The sequence below is a fragment of the Thalassophryne amazonica genome, chromosome 10, assembly GCF_902500255.1.
Source record: "Thalassophryne amazonica chromosome 10, fThaAma1.1, whole genome shotgun sequence".
NCBI classification, from domain to species: domain Eukaryota; kingdom Metazoa; phylum Chordata; class Actinopteri; order Batrachoidiformes; family Batrachoididae; genus Thalassophryne; species Thalassophryne amazonica.
In genome coordinates this window covers 84,560,099-84,586,627 of record NC_047112.1, presented here as the reverse complement: position 1 = coordinate 84,586,627, position 26,529 = coordinate 84,560,099, and the positions used below count along the sequence as shown (strand labels likewise).

Genomic DNA, 26,529 nt, shown 5'->3' with positions numbered 1-26,529 from the left:
CTGGAGAACTTTCTACATGTAAGCGGCAAGACTGAAAACCAACATTGAATGCCCGTGACCGTTGATCCCTCAGGCGACACTGCATTAAAAACTGACATAATTGTGTAAAGGATCTTACCGCGTGGGCTCAGGAACACTTCAGAAAATCATTGACTATGTCTACTTGCCGTTAATATTCAGGTTAAGGTCAATATTCCGGTTTCTGAATCATTAGGAATAACCTGTTTACATGCTTAAGCAGACAGAGTTACTCCTGTATACATGGTCACTGGTATCATTTGGAATATCCCCATCTAAACAGCGACGCATGGACAACGTCCAGACGCACGGAGAATGTCATGATGCAAATATGCGTCATTTCCGTTTCTTCTTCCTCTTTCTACCGTCAATAAAAGACATTATATTCATGTCTTTCACGATACTAATATAACGATACTCTGTTTCCTCCTCGCTCCAAAAGTGTGGTGCTGTGCTGCTGCGTCTGCATTTTGCCATACTTGTTTACCTCTGCTTCTGTGGTGTCCGGTGGGTTGCGCGCGCCACATACAAGTAGTTGCTGTACTCAAAAGATCAAGATTCCTTGCGGATGGGACATGCGCAGAACACAAAATAATGTTCCTTTCTATGGGGATATCCCGATGCGTGTTTATATGACCTGATATTCGGGTTACAAAAGGAGTAACCCAGCGGTCATATTCGGGTTTTTACAAACCGGAATATGAGCATATTCGGGTTTTTGAAGGTGTTTACATGGCCGTGTGCAACCGGGTTATTGCTAATATTCCGGTTATGAAAGGGTTATTGGCTGCATGTAAACGTAGTCATTGTCAGTTAACACAGCTCGTCGCTAGATCTACAAGTGCAAGTTAAAACTCTACCATGCAAAGCGAAAGCCATAGATCAACAACATCCAGAAACACAGCTGCCTTTTCTGGGCCCGAGCTCATTTGAAACGGACAGACGCAAAGTGGAAAAGTGTGCTGTGGTCTGATGAGTCCACATTTCAAACTGTTTTTGGAAATCATGGATGTTATGTCCTCTGGACAAAAGAGGAAAAAGACCATCCAGATTGTTACCAGCGCAAAGTTCAAAAGCCAGCATCTGTGATCGTATCGGGGTGTGTTAGTGTCCATGGCACTGACTTACACATCAAATTCCACCATTTGTCAAAAAATTATTAATTTGTTTTTGTTTTGTTTTTTTTACATTTTTAAACCCTACTGGGGTAGGGGGGACCTGACTACCTGGAGCGTTAAAGCTCTACACCACCATCAACTCAATGACTTACATCAGACCTTCAGTATGTTCAGAGACATTCCACAGTAAAAGTGCTCAGACATCTTAGAGCCTGTCCCAATTGGTAGTGGTTTTAAAAATTCAATCTGATAACTCCAATTTCCTGAGAGCTGAAACAATCCTAACCAACCAAGCCACTAAATTATTTCCTTGGCTGTTTTAAAAACCGCATCATAATTTCTCTGGAAATACTATCCTTTCCCTCACACATCAGGAGTAAGAAAAGGGTATCCATTATGAATTTGAAATCCAGCGACTTCAAAGCTGATAAATTGTTTTAATTCATAAAACAGATTTTTTTTTTCTTTAATTAAACATCTTGGCAAGTGATTGTTGGACAGTCAAACATCTATAACCCAACCTATGGTGCTTCTCTCCTAGCTTAGCTTCCATCCCTCCAATAACAGTACTTTTGACAAGTCTGTGGAGATTCTCAGCCATCCAAGTCATGTTATCCAAGTAGGTTGAGTCAGGTCAACTGGATTGATTTCCTTGAAAACATTTAGCTCTTCTTCCAGAAAAGCATCATCAGTTTTAAGTTACAGTTTATTGTCTGTGCCATGATGTCACAAGAGCAAATTTACATGACCATAATAATCAGATAACTGTTAGTTATCCAATAACTGTAATAATCTGATCTCTGGTATTTACATGCACTTCAGTAATCCTATAATCAGAAAAACCTGGTTTATGTGATTTCAGTTCATACAATGGATTTCATTCAAATTGGAGAAAGGAGAAATGGCAGCTCTTGAAAAGAAAAGAATAAAAGCATATAAGCTTTATAGAGAAAAGCCAGCGCGCTCTCTCCCCGTCTGTTCCTCTCTCACTGTCTCACTTGCTCCATCTCGCTCTCTCTCAGCAAGGAGGTTCACGGAATTGATGTCCTTGTGCACAAAATACGATGCCATGATTTTAGGAAATGCCGGTAAACTTTAATATATACGTCTATAAACTGCAGAGATCACCAAGAAATTTGCTCTTTAGAACACTGAAACAACACAAGCTTGTGCATCCTGGTACTTTTTTTAGACACACAACGGACTCTCTGAACTTTGTGATCTGATGAAGGACGTTATGAGGCCCGATGAGACGGCAGCTTGCAGGTGAACACTGGAGAGGCGTGTGAAAGATGGAGACTGCTGCAAGCACAGAAGGATTTGAAGACAGATGCCAAGTTGCCCAACTTTTCCAACAAATAAACACAACCAGTCTAAGGTTAGCTAATATTAGGCACTCTATCAGCGACTAGTGGGAAAGGACATTTTAAATAATTTTCATAGTATTTGAAACACACAGCGGACTAGTGCTGGCTAACACGCTGGTCAGCTAATACAAGCAGTATGTTATACATTTGGATGTGTCAAGCTCTCTCATCCCCCCCCCCCCCTTCTATGTATCAAGATGTGAATTGCAACATAATACATCCAGGAAAGAAAAGGTTCATCACATTCATATCAATCCCCTCCATTCGGGGGAGGGAAAGAATTTGCAAATTCAAAGTTATTCTGTTGTATTGTGCCTTTTGATGTCATATTTAATTCATCCATTTTTCAGTGTTGTGGTGTGGCATTTAAAGGGTGTATAAGGGCTAAAATGGATTGCACGTCAGTAAAAACACTATTGCAAAATTCAAGGATTCAAGAAGTATTTAATATTTTCCTGTTGAGGGTAGTGAACAAAGTGAAACAGCAGACATACACAACCACATGAACACATCTGCTTCTCCCATCATGTCTGCAGTGAGGGCAAGGAAGCTGACAGCTATGGAAACTCCAGCTGACTTTAGATTAATCTCGGAGAGTTTTCGGAGACTACCACAATGCGAGTATGGGTCCATTTTTCTCTGTTACTGCCAAGATCCTGTTGAGTCCCTCTGCTCCTTCTCTCCCACCAGAAAAAAAAAAAAGCTTTCATCTCCTTGTCAACCCTGACTCGTACACACACACACACACAGTCTGTCCAAACACTGACTCAGGTGAGACTTGTGTTTCAAAAGATGTTCCACAGCTCACCGCACAACTGATCATTAGTATGAATTAAAGAATTTGCTGGCTGCAGGGTTTATATCCTTTCTGCAATGTTGTGCAAAGTCACCAAACAGAACTTGTAGTTTATACTTCCGACACCCTTCTCCAGTTGTGATTGGTTTCAATTTTTTTGACTGGCTACAGCACTGCTGAGAAGCTGTCGTGGAAGAGTCTCAACTTTTCTCTGGACTTATTCAATTATTTTTTACACCATGAGAGTAACACAATGCTAACAATAACAACAAGAAAATGCTATCAAAGCTAGTGTGGATATCCACGAAATAAAGTGTTTTAGGTACACAGGTAGAAGCAATACATGGTGTGACTTTTAGTCACTGAAGGCAGGTTTTCCCACTTCTGTTCCACCTATTTTATGTCAAGTGACCACAGTACTGTAGTCCACTTTTGTTTGCACCACTTAACTGCGAAAACCCACAAGTGGTCACATTTCAGTGTCCACAAGCCATAAGGGTTCCTGTCAACTATCACTACTGAATGTGTGTAATGTCAGTAATCAAATTAATTCTTAAGATACTACGGCCCCATGATTTGATGAACCAGTCCTTGACATTATTGTAAATGTACTCTATAGCCTTGTCAAGTACTTACGAGACAGTTTTTTAAATTTTGCCTTTGTACATCACCACAACACAGTTGAAATTAAACAATTAGATGGTGATGGTTGTGCAGGCTTTCAGCTTTAATTCTATGGATGTAACAAAAATACTGCATTAAAGATTTAGGAATTACGGCCACTTTTATACACAATCGCTTCATATTCAGTGCCCAGAAATAGCTGTGCAAATGATTATTGCTCATATTACTGCTCAGATTATTGTTCCTGAATGCATCAGGAAAGAAATGTTTGCTGCTGTCTGTTTGTACTTTAAAGCTGGAAGGGAGCCATGACCCTCCATCCCTCTGGCATAAACACTGTCAACTCTGAAGGGTGTGATTTACCATACCAAACATGTATAGAAAGTCTACAGCATCCAATGGAGGGGAGAACAGAAAAACTAAATTTACATTTTAATGGTAATCAATCAACCAACATTTATTTATAAAGCGCTTTACAGCACCAGATGGTGTTTAAGGTGCTTAACAGTAAAAACACAGATTCACAAAAATAAAACACCATACAAGAATTTAAAGCAGCACATGTCACCTTCCCACTAGGTGTTAGCCAGTTTAAATAAATAAGTCTTTAACTTAGATTTTAAAAGTGCTAGGTTAGAAATAGTGCGCAAGTTGAGAGGTAGCTTGTTCCACAGTTTGGGGCCAGCTACCGAAAAAGCGCGATCACCCCAGAATTTATATCTTGACCTCGGAACATCTAAGTAAAGCTGGCCAAATGCCCATAATGATCTACAGTAAGTGCGCAAAATTAAAATTTCAGACAAGTAAGGAGGTGCAAGGCCATAAATAGCTTTAAAAACAAACAAAATCTTAAAATCAATTCTAAAATGAACTGGACGCCAGTGGAAGAGTACAGGACAGACGTAATATGCTCACATCTAAAAGTGTTTGTTAAAAGACAAGCTAGCAGCATTCTGCACCAATCTGAGGACGTGCATGAGAAGACTGAATAATGCCAGTACAAAGTGCATTACAATAATCACGTCTCGAGCTGATGAACGCATGAATGGCCGTCTCAAGATCACGTCAACTGAGGAAGTGCTTTATTTTTAGCCAGAAGATGAAGCTGGAAAAAACCAAAACCACTTGCTTTGACAACAGAGTTTATCTGCTGATCAACCTCAAACAGCTGTCAAACATCACTCCCAAATTCTTGACAGCTGGTTTTACATAATTAGCCAGAGCACCAAAGTTTGGTGTTACCGCATTCGGTATACAAGAACACTCCAACACAATGATCTCAGTTTTTCCATCATTCATGTAGAGAAAGTTTTGGGACAGCCGCTGCTTTACATTGCAAATACAATTAAATGATGATGCTAAAGCATTGTTCCCATTAGTCCTCATAGCCAGACAGATTTGCAGATCATCCACATAGCAATGAAGGGACAGGTTGTGCTGAGCTATAATTGACCCCAATTGCAGAATATACAAAGAAACTAGAATAGGCCCAAGAATAGAACCCTGTGGCACTCCACAACACAAGGGAGCAGCTGATGAGGAGAGGTCACCAATCATAACAGAAAAACTCCTTTCAGCAAATATGATCCTAAACTACCAGGAAACAAGTACTGTGTGATCCACAGTATCAAAAGCTGCTGTGAGGTCCAACAGAACCAGCACAGCAGGATTCCCTGCATCCACCGATAAAGTGATGTCATTATGAACTTTTAAAAGTGCAGACTCAGTGTTGTGCCGCGATCTAAAAGTGGATTGGAATTTTTCAAAGATGTGACTGTCTTCTAAAAATGACTAACGGTATAAAGACAACCTTTTGTAAAACCTTAGACAGAAATGGCAGATGTGACCAGTGTTGCGTATCGAGAACCGGTTCTTTTCGGGTATTGTTAAGAAATGATTCGATCCACCGCCACCGATAGCCTTTTTGCTTAACGATTCCCTTATCGGTCCTTCATAGTGGCCATGTTTTTGAGGGCATTTGTCAGGAAAATGATCATTTCTCTACACTGATTACAGACCCTGCAGTGGGTCTAATCAACTGCTTCTGCAGCGTGACTCCACTTTGAAGCGTGAACCAATGAAGCAGTGCTTCGATCTGCTGGCTCGTTGGTTTGAGTTGCTGCTCTTCAGAAGCGGCAAGTCCGCTTCTTAACCTCTCTCAAAGCCATTAAAATATGTCAATCATGAGTCACTTTTGTGTGGATTAACGTCACTAACTGGGACTCTTGTTGTAGTCAAGAAATGAGAATCGTCCTCTGTTCCGCTGGCACAGTTCCAAACACTGTGCGGCTCTCTGCGAGTCAAGTCAGAGTCTGGTCGGAATTAATAACTTCAAAACAAATTGCCGCTTTAAATAAAATGGCACCTCTTTCCAAAAGCTGTAATACAGAAACTACAATCAACTCAAATGTTTTTTTCCTCCCCTGCATTGTTATGAATTACATCCTGACGTCCTGCACAGCCAGCTGCAAGAGCTCAGCTAAGATGTATGGAAAGACACTCATGCCAATAATGTCTGAAAGGAAATGCTTTTGACAAAAAACTACAGATTTTATTTTTATTATGTCCAGAGATCAAGGATCCACCATGTAGAGTTGATTATGTCCAGAGTTTAAGGATCCAGTGACCAATTTCATATTTATTTACTGGAAGACTCAATTCTGTTCCTTCATCCCTTTGAAGCATCCTTTATTTCAAATCTTCCGACTCAAGTGTTTGAATTATGACCATTCCAGCAAAATAAAGGTAATTCATTAATATGCACCTCACTGCAATGCACAGGCATATGCACATTCACTGTGCTGCACTAATAATGTACTGTACTTGCACCTCACTGCAATGCACAGGCATATGCACATTCACTGTGCTGCACTAATAATGTACTGTACTTGTGTCAGAATGATTAAAAACAGGAATGTGCAATGTGAAAAAGGTGAAAGGTGCACTGTTGATTTGCTGACATTTGAAAGTGCTGAAGAAAATGGTGCGTGACATCCATTCTCATCTTGTGCACGTGCATTTCTTTTTAAATGCACTTTGAGCTCCACACCACAAAGCATATAAAAAATATATATAGTGGTGGAGATGCTTTGTGGTGATCAACCATTAACTTTACTCTGCAAACAAGCTACTTGGATTCTTCCTTAGCACTTTGCACAAAAAAAAAAAAAAAAAAATCAGTCTGCTTCACTGGCGCAGTCACCTCAGTCAGCATCATACTTGAATTTATTTTATTTTTAATCAAACAGATTTCTTTAGAGGTTGCTTGGTTTTTTATGGCCCTGTCACACCTTGACTATTTAGCCAGAGTATGCCAATTGTATTAAAAAACACTGGCATGAGTCCATGTGAAGGGTAAGTTTTTTAGAATTTAAGACCATGTTGAAGCTCGCTGATGTACGTCCTAATAAGCTGAGCTCCTCAGAAAATTTTAGACATGCTGAAATTTTCAACAAGCGCCAGCGTGTGACTCATACATCCGGCACATGCTGGACATAAGTTGTAGGCAAGTTATGTGATTGTTGGCACACATTTCTTGTAATTTGCTCAAGTCTAATTCACCCATAAATTCTGACCACTGATTGGCTGAAACCTGCATCCTCATGCACATTAACTGTTTCACTCACACACAGAGTAAATCTGACCAGTTCATTTCAGTTCAATTCACCATCACAGACAGACATGATTCCACATAAAGCTCCTGATTTTTCAAAATGATGTCTGAAAATATTTTAATTCGTGGCTGGAAACGTAGCATTTTAAAGCAAGTCCCTTTGTGGTTTTTCTGCTCCAGGTGCGTTTCTCATGCCAGTGTCGCGCACTCTGGTCACACAGAAGCGCTGTGATAATTTAAACTTTTAAAGGGCCGTCGCTGTGGTGTGATCATCAGATGACCTGATCGATCAATCAGGTGTGATCACACCTGATTAATGTGCTGTAACTCTTTAAAGCACCGTCGCTGTGATCATCAGATGACCTGATCAATCAGGCATGGTCACGCCTGACTAATGTGCTGTTTAAACATTTAAAGCGCCGTCACTGTCAGTGATCATCACACTGACAGATCACACAACACTTCATTGAGATCACACCTGATCACGGTCGACTGGTGCTTTAAAAGTTTAAATCATCACAGCTTTTCCTTATTCAGGTCTGTGATGACCTGATCAGGTCTGATCAGATGACAGCGCTAAAAGTTTAAAGAGTCACAGCACTCCATTCATCCACGGCAGTGTTTATTTCAGCCGTGAATGAATGAACTCATCAGCATTTTGTACACAATGAAAATGGTCCACAAAGATTAAAAAAAAATGCAAATAAAAAAAAAGTTAAATCACTCTGTTTCTGATCCGCACCACACGGTGCAGTATTGACCCGAACCACTGGGTGGAAATGGGGCTGTCGGCATACACTGGCTAATCGTCAAGGTGTGACAGCTGCATTAATTTATTAGATGTATGCCAGTGTTTTTAATACGTTGGCATATGCAGGCTAAATTGTCAAGGTGTTACAGGGCCTTTAGATTTTGAAGTAAAAACCTATGTTCAGGTGTAGCCAGAATTCGTGGCTAGGAGCTTCTTGTTCTGTGACCTGCCACATATCATCCAAAAACAGGCGATTTTTATTTTCGTCTCACCTCACAACACAGCATCTGCAGTTGCTCTGCACACCAACAGTCTCTAAATGATTAGGAGCAAAGTGACTGTAACAAATCCATATGGCAAATATACTTATTTAAAAAAAAAACAAGAAAATTACAACTGCAAGGTTGGTGTAAGGTGTGTGAAAAATGCTCATTAACTGTGGCCAGAATCTGTGTTCCTATCCAGCCCTGTAATTATCATTTATACAATCGATTTGACATTTGTGAACAGATTAAGAATTGTTCAACACCCACATTGTAATGCATCCAAGAATCTATTCTCCCAACACCAATATACAACGTGTCCCTTTACAAATTGCTCATCCATAATCCATGATCATCTTTCATTGAGTTTATAAACCTGACTCGGTCAGTCGGTCACTGTGTAGTCAGTACAGCCAAACACAACAATGAAATATTGAATTTTTAAGTCCTTAAGTAGCTGTTAGATGGGCCCTGTGGAGTTAAAGTCATGCAGCTGGAGTTTAGACAGATTCATTGACTTCTCAAATGCTTGGATTCACTGTCTGAACAAGCGTTTGAAGAAACCACTCAGACTTGAACCTCTATTCTTTTCTGTTATGCAGACAACAGACCACTTAAATACTCTACAGGTCGGGTTAATGATGATGCACTTATTTGTGTTGGCAAAGCATTTTTACCTCCGCCAAGGAGGTTATGTTTTCGGTCACATTTGTTTGTTTGTCTGACTGTCAGCAGGATAACTCAAAACGTTTTGAACGGATTTTGATTAACTTTTGCGGAGTGGTTGGAAATAACAAGAGGAACAAGTGATTAAATTTTAGTAGTGATCCGGATCCAGGAATTTTTAAAGGATTCTTCACCATTGCGGGATAGGGGAATTTTGACATTCTAGTTTCTAACTCCACAAAAACAAGGCAGAAAGGCTTGAAAAAAAATTAGGGTGTAACATAGTCAAATGTTCTATCAAACAACAAAGTTTGGTGATGATCAGATCCGGATTCCGGATCTGGTGATCAGAATATGCAAAATATAGGGAAAATAGAAAATGTGTCAGTGTGAGGTGAGAAATGAAGCTAGAGATGCACAACTAACACCAAATTCAATCAATCAATCAATTTTTTTTTATATATAGCGCCAAATCACAACAAACAGTTGCCCCAAGGCGCTAATTGTATCTTGTAAATTGTAGCTGAATCTGTACTGATTCAGTAAGGTGTCATCAGATTTGATGTAGCTTCAAATGTTATGGAGCTAAGATCCAGAAGAAAACCGCCATTACCAAAAAATCATTTTTATACAATAACTTTTGAACTAATAAAGACATAAAAGTGATTCCAAGTTCTAGTGGTATGTTTTCATGGTCAAGGATGTCAAATATAAAGGAAAGAAAAGTGTATGTATCATAGGTCTGGTTGTAACACTGAATTGTTGAATAGATCACTATGCAAGGAGGGAATCTCTTAGGGTCAGTGACCCTATGGCCTTGTTTAGAGAAGTGTTTCAGAATGTTAAAAAATTCATATATTGCAGTTTAGTTGAATAATAAATTGAATTTTGTCTCTTGTTTGGTTGTTGTCTATAAGGACATGCAATATCAATATCAGTGCTCAGATGACAGTAGCTTCTGGGAAAGGTGCAAGTTGCAATAAACTGTGATGGAAAGCGCTAAAGATACATGCTATCCAGTCACAGCAGATGAAACTTTTTTACTACTGAGCAAACATCATTGTTAGACTTTTTTAGGTTCAATGATTCCACGGCGTGTAGATCTTATGGCTTCAGTGACCCCATGGCCTTGGCGGAGGTTTGCACTCTCTGAGTGCTTCTAGTTATTTAAATGGAATCACAAGGGGGCAGCACAGCGGCTTAAGGTGCCCTGACACTTGCACAACTTTGATCCGCGCACTTGCATGCACTCTGTCGTGCACGAGCGTAAACTCCTCTCAAATTCGTAAACCGTTGTAGACTGCGCGGCGCCTTCGTGTAAGTGCACAAAGAAAATTTGAAATGTTCAAAATCTCCATCATGCATTAATTACATGAACATTATGCAAACAATTAAACACTGCGTGAGTGCGAGTGATTGCATAGCTCATCTGAACGATTATAACAAGATGTTAAAGCTATCAAACATAATTTACAGCTGCTCACAAGAAGGGATGAATATGCAACTGTTTTACCAAGCTATTACAAGATAATATGACAAATAATTCACTTTGTAGACTGTTTCCAAATGCTTTCTCCACCTCATTCAGCACACGAGAGGGGGGGGGAAGCTGCTGCTGGAGCACTCCTTTGGTGATTCCGGAAGCGATTAGAGGTGTTTTCAACAGCCATCTCTTAGAAAAAAATGATTAATCCACTATGAAATAATTATTTTATATGCGCAGCGTCCAGTGCAACAAAAGCATGGCGGTCCAGCCAAGCACACAGCAGGTGGGATCGTCACGACGATGTGCATGTAAGTGCGTAGATCAAAGTCATGCAAGTGTCAGGGCACCTTTAGTGGTAGCACTACTGCCTCACAGCAAGAAAGTCATTGAATCGATTCCCACCTGTGGCCTTTCTGTGTGGAGTTTGCATGTTCTCCACATGTTTGCGTGGGTTCTCTCTGGGGTGCGCCGGCTTCCTCCCACACCAAAGACATACAGGTTAGATGGATAGGAAACTTTAAATGTCTGTAGGTGTGTGTGTGTGTGTGAATGTGTTTGTTTGTCTATCTGTGGCCCTGTGATAGACTGACATCCTGTCCATAGCGTACTCCACTTCACTCCCTATGACTGCTGGGATAGGCTCGAGCCCCCCCGTGACCCGATCTTGGATAAGCCGTGAAGAACAGTGTGTGGAATCAAAAGTGGTTCCTGGAATAACAATGAGACAGTTCTTGTCAAAGGATGGTGTGTGTGTTTTTTTTTTATTTTGTTGCAAATGATACAAGCAAGTGTTTGTACATCTGCACCAGCAGTAATCAGACTGTACCACACCACACCACGCTGTGGTATGTGTGCTGCTTTTATAAGGCCACAGTGGCCAACCTTAAATATAGTTTACACATGACTGCTGTCAGCAAAGTCCTAACAGCCAAAGAAAATACATACACGAGGCAGGCCATCTGGCATAACATGTTCAAATATGAGCAACATTCTTTTATAGTGCAAAGTGTAAAATTAAAGTCACCATGATGATTCGCCATGTACCTCAACAAAGCATTGGTGGAGATACAGTTAAGAGCACAGTCCTTCCAAACGTACTTGTGCCTCTCAATCTCCAAAGACCTTTGCTGAATCAGATTTTTAATGTAATGAGGTTCAAGACAAAAACTAATCCCAAATGTGCAAACATTCACATTTCCACAAAAATCAGTGAAAGCTTTTTTCTATTTATCTAAATAAACTAATTATTAAGTTAAAAATTTAATTTTTATGTAAAAAAAAAAAAAAAAAATGAGCGATCCAAATTTAGAAATACATAATATTTTAAGCACATTAAATGTTTTCACAATACTGTAATTTTTTTTTTTTGTTTTTTTTTTGGTAACGTTTTCAGAGCTCCCATTCCTTACAGATGAAGACGGTGCAATTTTGAAAAGACCAGTCCCATTGGGGAAAAAAAGTTTCAAAAATATCAAAAATGCTATTGTTGGAGAAGTTGACACACTCTCCCTGTTCCCTGTACATTAAGGGACGGCTCACCTCTGGTTGGATGGCTTTGAACACAGGAGCATCCATGAGTGTAATCTGGCCCTGAAACAGAGAGTACAAGAATTTTTGCAATCATGTTTAAATGAAGCCACATAGCTACTGTAATTTCTTAAGGCACCAAGACCCTAAAAGACTTAGACCTTTGTACCCATGCAAAGACACTGGCATCGCCAAGCACCTGCGTCCAGTGACCTAATGACCCTCTGAGCTTCACCAAGTGTTTCTCAGTACGAAAGGCTAAGGACTCTGACATGAATGTGGCTGCAGAGATAAATGGATGTCTGAACACTTTCACCGCATACAGATACACTTCTGATAACGGAGTCCAGGAAGCCTCACAGGGGAGCCTGGTCAACCAAATCAAATGCTTCAAGATCAACACCGGCCGCAGAGAAGCATATTCAAAGTTTTGTTCAATGAGTACTTGCAAAGGTAGCATGCAGTCAGTGGTCAACTACCTGGGCACCATTTCTCCCTACAGTATTTATAGGCCTGGCCGTCCAACAAGCCAAACAGAAATATTTTGTTAATAACACCAATGAAAAGTACCACCAAATACCCATTAATCTGGACATCGGTTATTTCAACACATATGCAGCACTTTGATTTGTTTATTGTCTGACACAAATCGACCTTCTGTGGAGTAACTTATTTTCCTAGTGATTTGACAGCATGCTAATCATCATATTATTTTATGATCTTACCGACAGCCACCTCGACAGCAGCACGATCCTGACCGCTGCACTCCGCTTCAATTAAAGTTAGCAGTTAGAGCCATCAACAGAAGGTGTCATACATCAGAATCTAAACACACCACATGTATATCACACTTTCATGGCAAAAGCACTTTACAGTGATACTTCACCTTCACTGACTCTCTCACCCCCCACCCCCAATGTTAGGGTGCTGCCATGCAAGGCACTCACAACACATAGGGAGCAACTTGGGGATTATGGACCTTGCCCAAAGGCCTTGAGTGATTTTCCTCTCTGACGGGGATCTGAACGGACAATCCTCTGGTCACAAGCCCACAGCTTTAACCACTTCACCATCACCTCCTCAGGTTCTAACATTTACTCCACAGATTTTGTCTCCCATAGGCGTAAATGAAGTCTGACATTACTTTGCACCTCTGATATATTTTTGGACTGCACACGTTTTTTTCCCCATGAAACACTCACCGTTCGCACGATCCATTAGTGCCGTTTAATCTCCTCAGGAAGTCGTGTTTCACATTAGATTTCTGTACTGCTAAAGTGTCATTCATTTTTCAAGTATAAGACTTTGCAATTACAAATGTGATATACATGATGGTTTGTCAGACAGCAGCTTAAGTCAGCTGTTGTGCTGTACATGAAGGCAGGCTGCTAATTTGCAGTCCGCGGCCCACGCTGTGCCCGGCATCCTGTTGTCTGGACCAGGATATCTGGATTTAAACTTTATATACATACACACACATAACACACATATACACACACATACACACACATACACATACATACACACACACACCTGAATATATTGTTTACTCCCACGCAATTGGTGCTGTGAAGGTTAGCAATGGAAACCAAGTAATCCTAGTCTTTTCATATAATTTTATTTTATTTTATTTATTTTTTTGAGGGGAACACTGTTTGGTGTGAAGCCAGGCTGTTAGAGTCATTGAGTGGCAAGTAAATGGAACTGAACCACTTTATAAAAAAAAAAAAAAAAATCCCTGAAAGCACTTTTCCCAGCATAGAAAAACTGTGCAACACCCTTGTACTTTCTGCAATCCATGTAATCACCATTGGCTTAGTGGGACAATAAGTCCTTTCTTTCAGTCCATAGGTAATACCCATCTCCCAGATTGAAACAAACATTTGCAATACCAGAACAACAGCAGGTCCACCCGCCTGGAAGATCCTAGTGCCAATGTTGCATGTGATCGCAGAGTCATCTAACAAATGCCTCCTTGTCTTCTCAGAGCGTCACAATTTGCTTACAAACTATCAGTCCTGGGGTTTCCATCTTGTTGTGCACAATTATTCCTCTGCATGATATTCAGCGTGCCCTCAGATATGAAACACCCACACCTATGTACAGTTGTGCTCAAATGTTTACATACCCCAGCAGATCCCCCCCCCCTTTTTCAGAAAAAAGTGAAGGATAAAACTTTTTTATTCACTCATGGTTAGTGGTTTGGTGAAGCCATGAATTCTCAAAAACTGCGTTTGACAACAGACAGTAAACTGGGTGACTGTGCAAGAAGGAGAAGAGTGAGGAAAGCCACCAAGACAACCAGAAGAGATTATAGGCTTATGTTGCTGTGATTGGGAGAAATTGTGCACAGTGCAAGATTTGCATTTTCTATCACCAGTTATACAGCTTCATGATGAAGTGGTATAGTGGAGGATTTCTTAAAAAGACCCGAAAGTTTAGCTACAAATTCTTAGAAGGTACATCTGAGATGCAAGCCTAGATTTGATCAGGTTTTGGTGAAAGAAAATCCTTCTCCGCTCTACTCCACTATGAAGCTCAGAGGGGTGATGCAAAGTGCAAAGTTTGCACTGTGAACAATTTCTCCAATCACAGCCACATAAGCCTATAACTTCTTCTGGGTTGTCTTGGTGGTTTTCCCCACTCTTCTCCTTGCACAGTCACTCAGTTTTGAGAACTGTCTACTCCATGCAGATTTACCATAGAGCGCCATACTGTTTGTATTCTTCATAATTGATGTAAATAAAGTCCAGGACATATTCAGTGGCAGCTTCACTGTCAGAGAGCCTCGTCCACAACTCCCTCAAAGACTCCAAGCTGTCACTGATGTTAAAGGGAGCAACACACGGCATTAAGAAGGTATGCAAACTTTTGATCAGGGTTATTTGGGTAGTTTCTGTTATCATTATGATTTATAAAGCGTAAACAAAATTGTTTGACAATAAATGGCCTCACCCCACCACTAACCATGAGTGAAACAGAGTGTTTGTGTTATCATTCATATTCTCTGAAAAATGGCCAAAAAAAAAAAAAAAAAAAAATATATTAATATATATATATATATATAATATATATATATTATATAATATATATACTATATATATAATATATAATATATATATATATATATTTCTGCCAAGGTATGTAAACTTTTGAGCACAACTGTACATTGGTGACTCAAATACGATCCCAACAAATGTCGGTCTGGTGGGGTAATAACTCCCACATTCCATTCAGATCACCAGCTGTGTCATGCTGCAAGTCCTCCAGCAAGATTGCTTGCAAATTCTGAAGGTCTGGCCAGATTTACACAACACACTGTAAGTAAATAAATTTTACTGTTAGGCTCTCAGTTGTCCAGGTGGTTCCATAGCAGAGATAGCTTGAATATCGACTGGACTGGGTTGCTTGGACGCGAGGACGTTTCGCTTCAAATCGCAGAAGCTTCCCAGCTAAAATTCTTGCTCTGGAAGTCGAATTCTGTCTGACTCTTGTAGAGAAGAAGTAAAACAGAAGCCAACAAAAGCTGGAGTTTTTAACCTAACCAGAACCCTCCTTCTGAGAGGCAGGACTGCTATAGGCTAGTGACTAAACAATAGCTCTAATTAGCAACTATTGTGCTGTAGTTAGCACACCTAATGGCAGGACAGCTGTCCCTGTAATGATGGGATAGATGCCTTCTCTACTATAAATAATTTTATCTATATACGCGTACAGCCTTTCAAGAACACAAGTCAAAAACTGATTTACAATAAAAGGAGGAAATGCATTAATACAATAGCTGAAAGGTATGGTTAAAAACAAAAAGTGTATTAGAACTTTTATAAAGGCAAGCACACACAAATGAGTCTTAAGGTTCTTTATTTTAAGGTTTCCACAGAACCCACAAATCTGTGGTGGCCTTTGGTTGTCAGCAGGGGCATGAGAAACCACCAGCACAGGTCTGACCTTACCAACCATTTTGTTTATTTATTTATTTTTATATGGAGAAATGGAATATTTTGGTGATAAAATCCCACTGCACATCTTCAAGACTAAATGTGAACACAGATCAGGTTCCCAAACCGGTTTTAAAGGTGGATTTAAAAAAATCTAACAAGGATTTATTTTTTTAACAGTTCTTTTACAACGAAGAACAAGCTAAAAAAAAAAAAACCCTTAGATGTTCAAATACATTTATGTATTGTAAGAAAACAGCGATATTAAACTGTTTAACAGTTTGTCACAGAAGGTTAGCATGTTGTTCGACAATAAAATGCTTTCAAATCATTATTAGTTCAACAAAGCCACGATTTGGACTAAATTAAATCTTTTTGTGGTTTCCTGATTTTTAAAGACTAACTGATGTTATCTGAAAGAAAAATTAGCTACAAAAATGTACTCACTTACACGTTCCAGTGAGAAGACCTCAGAGACCTACTCAAGACATGCAGAAGTAAAGGTTAGTAACTTAGGACGCGTCTGACCATGATGAACTCTGCAATTGGTCATAATCTTAAAATAAAATGTACAATTCAAGGGGATCTGATGTAAAGAAATATTGTCACATAGGACATCTTGTGGGCCCTCATAAGACACCTGGCAGCACCAGCATACAGTTTCCCAATAATCCAAATGTAGAGTAAGAAAAAAAATGAACTGCAAAAATCCTGACATGATGAAACAAATACATGCATGATATTTCCATTCCAGGTGGTGATAGGATATAGGTGAGGCAAGCAATGTTCCATAAATGGACAACAAAACAAAACCATTTAAGACAGACATTATCTAAACTGAAGGTAGGGTCAAAATTGTCAAATGATCATTGTTCAGAATGTTGAACAAGATACCCTACAGAAGTGATGTATAATCAGGAACATTATTGTTTCTGGAAGCTGTATACTCCAGATGTGGGAGTGTGTCCAGTGTCTCGATCACTGTACTGCTGTCACAATTCCTTATATCTGAGGCTTGCTGCTTTGATGCATCCACTAAAAATTTTAAGGCAAGACTCAAATCAATGGAGAGGCTGCCCTCTAGTGACTGAATTGGGCAGGTAGCAATACAACTGGACCTTAAAACTACTACAGCCATGAAAGAAAAAAAAGTTTCAGCACAAACTGTAGGAGGACAACACGGAGCAGGTACTTCACATAGTAATGTGGCTCCTGATAAAGGATTGCCCCATGGAAAGTTTTCACATCCAGTTTAGAAAAAGCAATCAGTATCTGCTTGGCACTGCTAAACATCAATTAGTTCTGATCAACACTCTGACCCCATTTCATCCTCTACAGTTTCATCTGGTCTGAATTCACTGGCATACCCAGACAAAGATATATTGTCAGTCACACTTATACACAACTTACTGCATATTCTTCGGGAGTAACCATCAGCACGTCAAAGACAACAGCATCAAAACTCTTCTCAGCTCCGAGGAACCTTTATCGCTGAGAGATCTGAACTGCTGCTCTTCTAAGAATAACAAAAATTAAATAAAAAAAAGGGGGGGGGGGGAGATACATTAATAAATAGAATAAACTTTAAGGCGACAGCCAAAACGAGGCTGACATGCAAGATTGAGGAAATGTACTGAATATGGTGACTTTAGCAACACATCTATTAAACCAAAGTGATGTGGTAACACAGATGTACATCACAGGTATATCTCAGATGGGCAGGGAGAGACAATGTTCCTAAATAACACACCAATACACCAAAGACAGACTATTGCTGAAAATGGTAAGTGAAGGGTAAGCAAAATCAACCTTAAAAACAAAAAGTCAGGTGAGTCACCTCAGAGACTGTGGCAGCAGTGCTGGTGGTGATGCTTGATTGGCCATTAGGGAGGTCCATCATTCCACACATCTAGCTCTAATGCAGGAGAACGCTCATCTTCAGCAAAGCCGGTTCGGCTCTCTCAACACACAAAAAAGTACAAGAGTGAGTAATATTCACTTGTAACTGTAAGTCAATGTTTTATCCACTGCAATGTTTTTTAACACTGGCAGTTCCTATTATATAACAGCTGAGGGGATCCTTGTCAGTAGCTCTTTTTTAGCATGCAATTATGGTGCTATATGAAATGTGTTATTGCCACCGTGCATGAATATCAAATGACAAGGACCTATTTTAGCCGTTATATAAAACAAATAATGAATGTTTTTTCATTCTTTCAATTTGCCTCGTTGAATGCTCCATTCCAGCTTTCACCTCAGGAAATATTTGTGCCACTAAACATATAAACATTCATTATTTGTATACTATTGCACGGACAGACCTGTACAAATACAGTCATTTGCTACACATGGAAGGATAAAAAGGAGATTAGCCACAGCATTTGGAAAAACGTTTTGCGAAAAGGATCTGGAAACCTGCAACAACTGGAGTTTTCAGACATTGCATGTTGAAACTGGAAAAAATAAAATAAAAATACGATTAAGTCAAACAGCTGCAGTGGACAGCGGAGAGGGAAAATGTCTAATTACGGGTATATCTGGCAGCATTTAGCCACCATTTTGATGGCCATGAAGTGACATTCATGGGTAAGCAAAGTAAAAGTCATAATATATTTTCAAAGATGTGAAAATGTGATTTCTGTGATTCATGAGTTACATGCTGTAGAAAATTTCCCCCAAACTATTCGCATCATTTCAGAGGACTTCCACCTTCCCAAGTAAATATCATTTGATTCATCAATTTAAACACAAAATTCCAGTTATCTCCTCTTTAAGACAGAAAAGTGGAATTATTTTCCTTCATATACCATTGTGTGAAGTTTCAATAAAACCCACCAAATAGTTTTCGAGGAATTGCAATGACATTATCGATAAAGAAAAGTGATTTTTACACACCCGCTTCAATTTTGTGTAAGGGAGAGTATTACCCTATTTGCTCGGAGTGCCCAGGGCCGAGCATCAATCTCCGTGTGTCAGGAAGGGCGCCCGGTGTAAAACTTGTGCCAATTCAACAAAGTGATCCAATTCAGATCTGCTGTGACAACCCAGATGCGAAAAAACTGACAAGCCAAAACAACAAGGAGCAGCAGCAGAGCTCCGTTCGGATGCTCTTTCTGGTTTACAGTTCAGCCTTCAATACAATAATCTCGGATATTCTCACTGCAAAACTGGACATTCTCAGCCTCCCCCTCTCCATGTGCCTGGATCAAGGACTTCCTGACCAACCGACCCCAGACTGTGAGACTTGGCCCCACCTCTCCTCCACCCGCACGCTGAGCATCGGCTCCCCACAGGACTGTGTGCTGTGACCACTCCTATACTGCCTCTACACCTACGACTGCAGTTCGACATACCAAAACAACCTGGTCGTCAAGTTTGCTGATGACACCACTGTGGTCGGACTCATCTCTAAGAATGATGAGACAGCTTCAGGAAGTCCTGAAGCTGGCAGCCTGATGTTCAGAGAATAACCTCGTACTGAACACCAAGAAAACCTTCACTGACTACAGGAAGCACAGCACCAAACAACCCCCCCCCCCCTTTTTTTTTTTTTTTTTTTTTTTTTTTTTTTAAATCAATGGTGAGCGTGTGGAGAGGGGTTCACATCTTCAAGTGTTCTTGATGTCCTCACCTCTGATGATATCTCCTGGTCTGTGAACATCACAGCAGTCACAAGAAGGCTCAGCAGTGGCTACACTTCCTTAGAGGCTCAGGAAGCACAAACTAGACTCCAAGCTGCTGCTGACCTTCTACCGAGCATCCATCAGAGCCTACTGACATACTGCATCACAGTATGGTACGGCAGCTGTACTGCTGCAGACAGGGAGAGGCTCCAGAGAGTAGTAAAGACAGCCCAAAAGATTACTGGCTGCCCTCTCCCCTCCCTGATGGACATTTACACCTCCCGATGTCTTAGCAGAGCCCTAAACATCACTAAAGTAGCCCCCACCCTGGCTTTGAACTGTTTGACCTGATGCCCTCAGAGAGGTGCTACAGGTGTATTAAGACCAGAACAAACAGACTCAAAACAGTTTCTTTTCCAAAGCGGTAACCATCCTTAATTCCCGCATGCACCGACGATATGTGCAATATTCCATCTCATGTGCAATATTTATAATTTTTAACAATGCATATAATAACATACTTATTCTGCAATGTACATGCCACCCAAGATCGTGCACCTTACCTTCTAATGTTTACATCGTATATATTTTTTGATATTTATTATTGGATATTGCTGCTTTTCTTTCTTACTTGCCTGCACTAATTTTGGAGTTGGCTTTTAATCTCGTTGTACATCGTATAATGACAATAAAAGGCATTCGAATCAAACAAGCCAAAGGAACTTACTAATAATCCATTGGCTGCCATCTGTAGTCTGGCATTTTACTAAGCACTGAGCAAACAGCCCTGCATCATATTAACTCTTATCAGATTGTTTGACAGCAGTGTATAAATGCACAGGAAGCAATAGCCGATCTGTGTTTACGAGACCGAGTCAATCTCTCTTGAGAGTCATAGATGTGCAATTACATTCTTGGAGTCAGACCAGTCTCGTCTTGTTGTCCATGCTCCCAGCATTACTGCCGATTACTTCTTCGATTGTTACTTCATTTACAAGCAGGGATGCACCGATACCACTTTTCCCAGACGGCGTACGAGTACTCACATTTGGGTACTCGTCAATACTTAACACCATTGCAGTTTTATGATGACTTTGAAAATGTTTTAGTCATCAGTTGTTCCTTACTTTTTGACTGTAACTGCTACCAATATCATTAGCTTTGTTTTTTTAAATTTTATTTACAAACCTTTCACTTAAATCATGTAACATCACCTTTTGACTCCAACGAATTGTGCTTTAACATTAACTGTGTTTCTTAAAGTAGACCCGCTTTGAAATAAATGCAGTCCGATCTTTGGACCAAAAAATGATATTTACACATAAGATAATTCTGAATGTAGTAAAGTAAATCTGCAAGCCCAGATCTGTCATTCAACGGAGAAATCTTAGTTTAAAAATTACAAGTTTACAGCTAAAATTTGGCCCTCCTCAAAACTGTCATCACATCCAGAACGTTGCTGTGACGTAAGAGAGAAGACACTATCCCAGCATGCATTGCGCGCGCGCCGTGATGGATATAGCAGTGTAAACTGTAATTAGTGGATTTACATCAGTTTGCATCTCTTACAAAAGCACCTTTTTATTGTCTTATACGGAAGTATCGACTTTTTTTAAAACTTCATATTGTCTTGCGGTACATTTGGTGAGTATACATTTCTTTATTTTTGCCTGAAAATTATTTTTGGGGACTTTCTCATATGCTCATTTGATTGAGTGGTGTTGCATTGAAATCTACTGTCTTTAGCCTACCACCATTTCGAGGTTGTTTATGATTGTTTTGCCTTCAGACTAGATCTATATTCAATCATACTTTCCCGTAAAAAACAAATTATTGGTGAGTTTTATATTATCTGCTCAAAGACTGAATGTTTGTGGACTGCATAAAAATGATATTTTCTGGACTTTTTGCAATGTAAATAGGATCTGCATGATCAATGCAGCTGCAGTATGAGTGAACGGGACGGAGGCACTCCATGCAAGCCAATATTTTCACACAAGGCAGGGCTGGTGCCGGGGTTACCGCAACGACCCGCTCACATGCTGTGCTAGCGAACGGGCTGGCGCAGTAAGGGTCGGGGAAGAATGTCGCCCAGTGTCGATGTCGCCGCTGATCTGAGCATGCAGAGCTGTATCCAACATTCATTGCAGCTTACTTTTGGATGTTGAAACCAGGATGTATATAACAGTAACATTATTAACAGATTAAATCAATTTCAATTGAGAAATAGCTAGTACTGCATTCACTTAACGCGCGGGATCGGACTGAAGGTGCTAGCGCTCCGTCTTCTCTCTACGTCACGGCAATGTCCCGGATGTACAAACAGTTTTCACGGAGGGCCAAATTTTAGCTGCAAATTTGTCATTTTTAAACGAAGATTCCTCCGCTGAATTACAAATTTGGGCTTGCAGATTTACTTTACTGCATTCATAAGGGTCTTATAAATACATATCAGCTATTTCTTTCTGAGATCTGACCACATTGATTTCAAAGCAGGTCTACTTTAAAGATGACACTGCCAGACATCTCACTTAAATGTAACCTGTGGATTTTAAAACACCACATCAAGAACTGAACTGAAACTGTCCATCACTAACTTTACTTGTGAGCATCAATGTTGCCACAGTTACTTTGAAAAAGATCCAATTACTGATTATTCCTTGAAAAAGTAACTTAGTTACTTTACTGATTACTCAGTTTTAAAAGTAACAAAGTTAGATTACTAGTGTGTGTGATGTATATATATATATATATATATATATGCCAGTTTAACATTGTTTTATCAGTCTTCTTTTTAGGGTTTTGTTTGCTTTTTATGTTATTTTCTTGCAATGAGTTTGCTACCTAAGTGGTAACTAGGCCTACTACTATCAACGTTAACTTGCCTGGAATTTATCCCTCTCCATCGAGCTAGTTAAAGGCTAACCTGGCCTACATGTCGCTGCAGCTACGAGCCCCAAGCTGTCTTTAGCCGGGAGCAGTTCCACCTCAGTATCCCGTCACTAAGGTACTTATATCTTGACTCCATATACTTTTCAGCACACTTTATGGTTGTGTATACATACATATGGCCTTTTTGTTGTTGTTTTTTAATAATATTATATTAGTGATAAAAATGCAGGAGTGGGGCACAATTAGTTAAACCAAACAGCAAACGTTAGCTTATCGAGCTGGCTGCAGCACCGTTTATCATAGCTAACAATACGAGGTTTATTAGAAAAGTATCCGACCTTATTATTTTTTTCAAAAACCATATGGATTTGAATCACGTGTGATTGCGTCAGACAAGCTTGAATCCTCGTGCGCATGCGTGAGTTTTTCCACGCCTGTTGGTTGTGTCATTCGCCTGTGAGCAGGCTTTGAGTGAGGAGTGGTCCACCCCCTCGGCAGATTTTCATTGTCAGGAAATGGCGGAATGATTTGGGCTTTTTTTCCCATCAGAATTTTTTCAGAAACTGTTGAGACTGGCAGCTGGAAACCATTAGAAAAATTTATCTGGCTTTCAGTGAAAATGTTACGGGCTTGGTAGAGAATAAGGAGTGTTACTGTCGCTTTAAGGACGGCCCCCAGCGGCTGTGGGGCGCACTGTGCGAAGCCTCCGCTCCTCTTTCCATGACAAAAACTCCTGTAACAGTGGAATGTGCCGTTCATTTCCAAACTGGACGCTGTGTTTTATCCGGGAAGTCGTCTGACTAGCACAGGAATTGTGAAAAGATGTGGACATCAGCACTTTTTCGGCACATTGAGACAGACGTGCGGAGGAATTCCGCGCGTCGCGGCGGTGCCGCATGGCGCAAAGCAACGCCGTGATGAAGCCTCACGGGACATGTTCTGGCATGTCCAGGCACATCCACAATTTCTCGGATAATCACTCAAAGGAAAAACCACCGACAGCTGTCTGAACGCCATCTCAAAGCTGTCCTGTGAGACCAAAACGGAGGTGGTTTTGTCTCGCTCCAGTAGCGAATCCATCGTGACGCGCGACGCCTCCGCTCGGCTTTCCATGAAAATCTCTTGTTAAAAGTGAAATCTGCCGGAAAATGGTTGCTGTCCAGCTCTTGTGATAACCAGAGAAATGGCACACGATGGTCACGGATCCAGACAGCATCCGTTTAGAAATGAAATGGTCGTTCAGCCTGTCGATGGCGGCTTCGGAACGCGGTGCGACTCACAGCCACCTGGGGGCCGTCCTTAAAGCGACAGTAACACTCCTTATTCTCTACCAAGCCCAACATTTTCACCAAAGCCAGATAAATTTTTCTAATGGTTTCCAGCTGCCAGTCTCTAACAGTTTCTGAAAAAAATTCTGATGAAAAAAAAAGCCCAAATCATTCCGCCATTTCCTGACAATGAAAATCCGCCGATGGGGGGACCACTCCTCACTCAAAGCCTGCTCATAGGCGAATAACGCAACCGACAGGCGTGGAAAAACTCACGCATGCGCACGAGGGTTCAAGCTTGTCTGACGCAATCACACGTGATTCAAATCCATATGGTTTTTGAAAAAATAATAAGGTCGGCTACTTTTCTAATAGACCTTGTATAGTCGGTTCTGTTCTGTTTGGGAAGCTAACGTTAATACACACTTGTGTTTACATTTGTTGTTATATGTATTTGTTAATACCATTATTGTATGATTAAACTCAGGGGTGGGCACAGTTCTGATAACCGATAATTATCGAAGATAAAGTTTTCATTATCGGATTATCTTTTCAGATAACTCTGAAAACTATTATTGGACTAATTATCTTCCAATAAAGTTTTGGCCGATAAATTTTAGACCGTTAACGTGGTAAACAAAGGTGAACAGATGTGTAGCTCTACCCTCTGCAAACAGAGGAGAGCTGTTTCTGCGTAGAAGAAACTGCTCTATCCTCTGCAGGCAAAGGAGAACTAGTCACCAAAAAATAAATAAAATAAAATAATAATTTCTTTAAACCCCATACTGATACGAGGCCAATATCACCCAAGTCATCCATAGGCATACATTTTAACTTATGGTTCAAATTTTAACCAAACATATTTTGGACAAGTTATTTAAATAACGTCACGTCTGAAGTTTTCTAAAGTGAAAATATCAGATATATGTTTTAGTTTTAAAGTAATGCGCTAATTTTTAAGGTTTTAGTGTGGACATGCTGTGTCCAGGTGCATTATGGGTGATAGGGTAATCTCAGTACGTTCACGACATAAGAAATGCATTTGAGACACTCTGATCAGGCTCCACGGACAACAGCATTAAACTCTAGTGCCTAAAACTCTCGTGAATATATTCTCTGGATTTATAGACGTTATTGTGTTTGCGTTAATTAAATTCCATGTATCTTAAATGTAGCAAGTAGCAACACAGATTACACTATGTAACAAATTTTTATTTCTGTATTGTTCCTGGGTACACAGTGTGTTTTCCTAACCTGTTATGCCTTAAATAAATAGAAAATAGCTGTTATTCCACTGAACTTTGCTTCTGTGATCAGGACAATGATATTTTGAAATTTGTCTTTTTTTGTGTCTGTCTCGATTCGCCTTCACTACTACTGAGTAGTCTTCTAGAATATTCTTTAACTGCTAGAACTGTCCAGAATTTTCTAGAAGTTTCCAGAATTATCTAGAAATTTCAAGAAACTTTTAGAACTTTCTAGAACGTAAAAAAAAAAATATAAAATCAAAGTTTGTGCTGAATGTAGTCATTTTTCCATAGACCTTAGACATAAGCAGTTGAAATATAACACTTAGAAGCCAGGAACAAAAATTGTGTTACATAGTGTTATCTGGAATTTTGTGTTTGCAGGTTTTCAAGGTCTCTACTGCCATCTACTGGCCAGTAGTGTTCATGGCAGTATTCAGACTGAAGCTGGGCAGACACTATGATATTTTCAATTGCTGTACTCGATTCCAGCTCAAACTGTACCACAGAACCGCACAATGTAAAAGTTCAGAGCACACGATTTATGTTTTCACACACATTGTACGTTCAAAAACCACACGTTGGACTCGTCTTTCCAGAAGCAAAACGTAAACAGAAGCTTTTTTTCCAAACTTAATTTACAAAAACTCTAGATGGAAGACATCAAAGTTTAAAAAAAAATAAAATAAAATAAATTACAAGACAGGTCTGCGGTGTTTGCACACGCACAGTGCGAGATGCGGGATACCCTCACAACGGCCGACCACAATATCAAACAGGTTTGATTTCCATCTGACCATACGATCGCCGATCAGGAGGTGGTCGTGAGATGTTAAACGCAGCTCGTTAGTTCATGTATACTAAACGATGCAGGACGCGCAATTAACCTGAAACTCTGTGCAATCCAAAATATTCTCGCATGAATGAAAAAAATCACCTGAAAAAGGGCCAAAACTCGCACTGGCACCAGTGGATCATGGCAGTGTTCTATTTTGACACCGGTTATATCAGACAGTTATCTAATTACAACTTGGCTTTTTTTTTTTTTGGAAAATGCCTTTTTTTAACAAATAAAAATGGCATATTTTACAAAAGCACATTTATCTGTAAACACCAACACACGAACACCTCACATTAACGTGTTGGTTTACATAGAATGAATCAACCAATCAGTGTTAGCAGAGGCAGGTTTTACCCAGAATGCCATCTGTTTGTGTTTGTTGCAAAACTTCAGAATTAGTGCATTATTCAAAATTAAAAGATATATGTATCTTAACTTTGCACAAATGACAGAATTGACATTAATGGAGTTATTCTATCAGTATTCATTTT

The 26,529-nt window shown here is 39.9% G+C and overlaps 1 protein-coding gene and 1 long non-coding RNA gene across 6 annotated transcripts in view; one reads left to right on the top strand and one right to left on the bottom strand.

Annotated features, from left to right (window-relative positions):
• The window catches only part of ralgps2 (Ral GEF with PH domain and SH3 binding motif 2), a 286,105-nt gene that overhangs the window by 155,505 nt on the left and 104,071 nt on the right, over positions 1 to 26,529 (bottom strand). For 4 of the 5 annotated variants that reach the window (XM_034180393.1, XM_034180396.1, XM_034180394.1 and 1 more), the window contains exons 1-2: positions 17,578 to 17,659; positions 12,242 to 12,292 (exon numbers count right to left, since the gene is read on the bottom strand). The exons of the other annotated variant lie outside the window; for it this stretch is intronic. In XM_034180393.1, coding sequence (XP_034036284.1) covers positions 12,242 to 12,292; positions 17,578 to 17,601 — 75 coding nt within the window. In that variant the 5' untranslated portion in view covers positions 17,602 to 17,659. Of the gene's footprint in view, positions 1 to 12,241; positions 12,293 to 17,577; positions 17,660 to 26,529 lie in introns of those variants that run through there. 5 annotated transcript variants of the gene reach the window in all.
• On the top strand, positions 7,929 to 24,871 carry LOC117519097. The gene is made up of 3 exons (XR_004563173.1): positions 7,929 to 8,093; positions 22,068 to 22,073; positions 24,860 to 24,871. It is a non-coding gene; the product is annotated as an uncharacterized LOC117519097 (long non-coding RNA).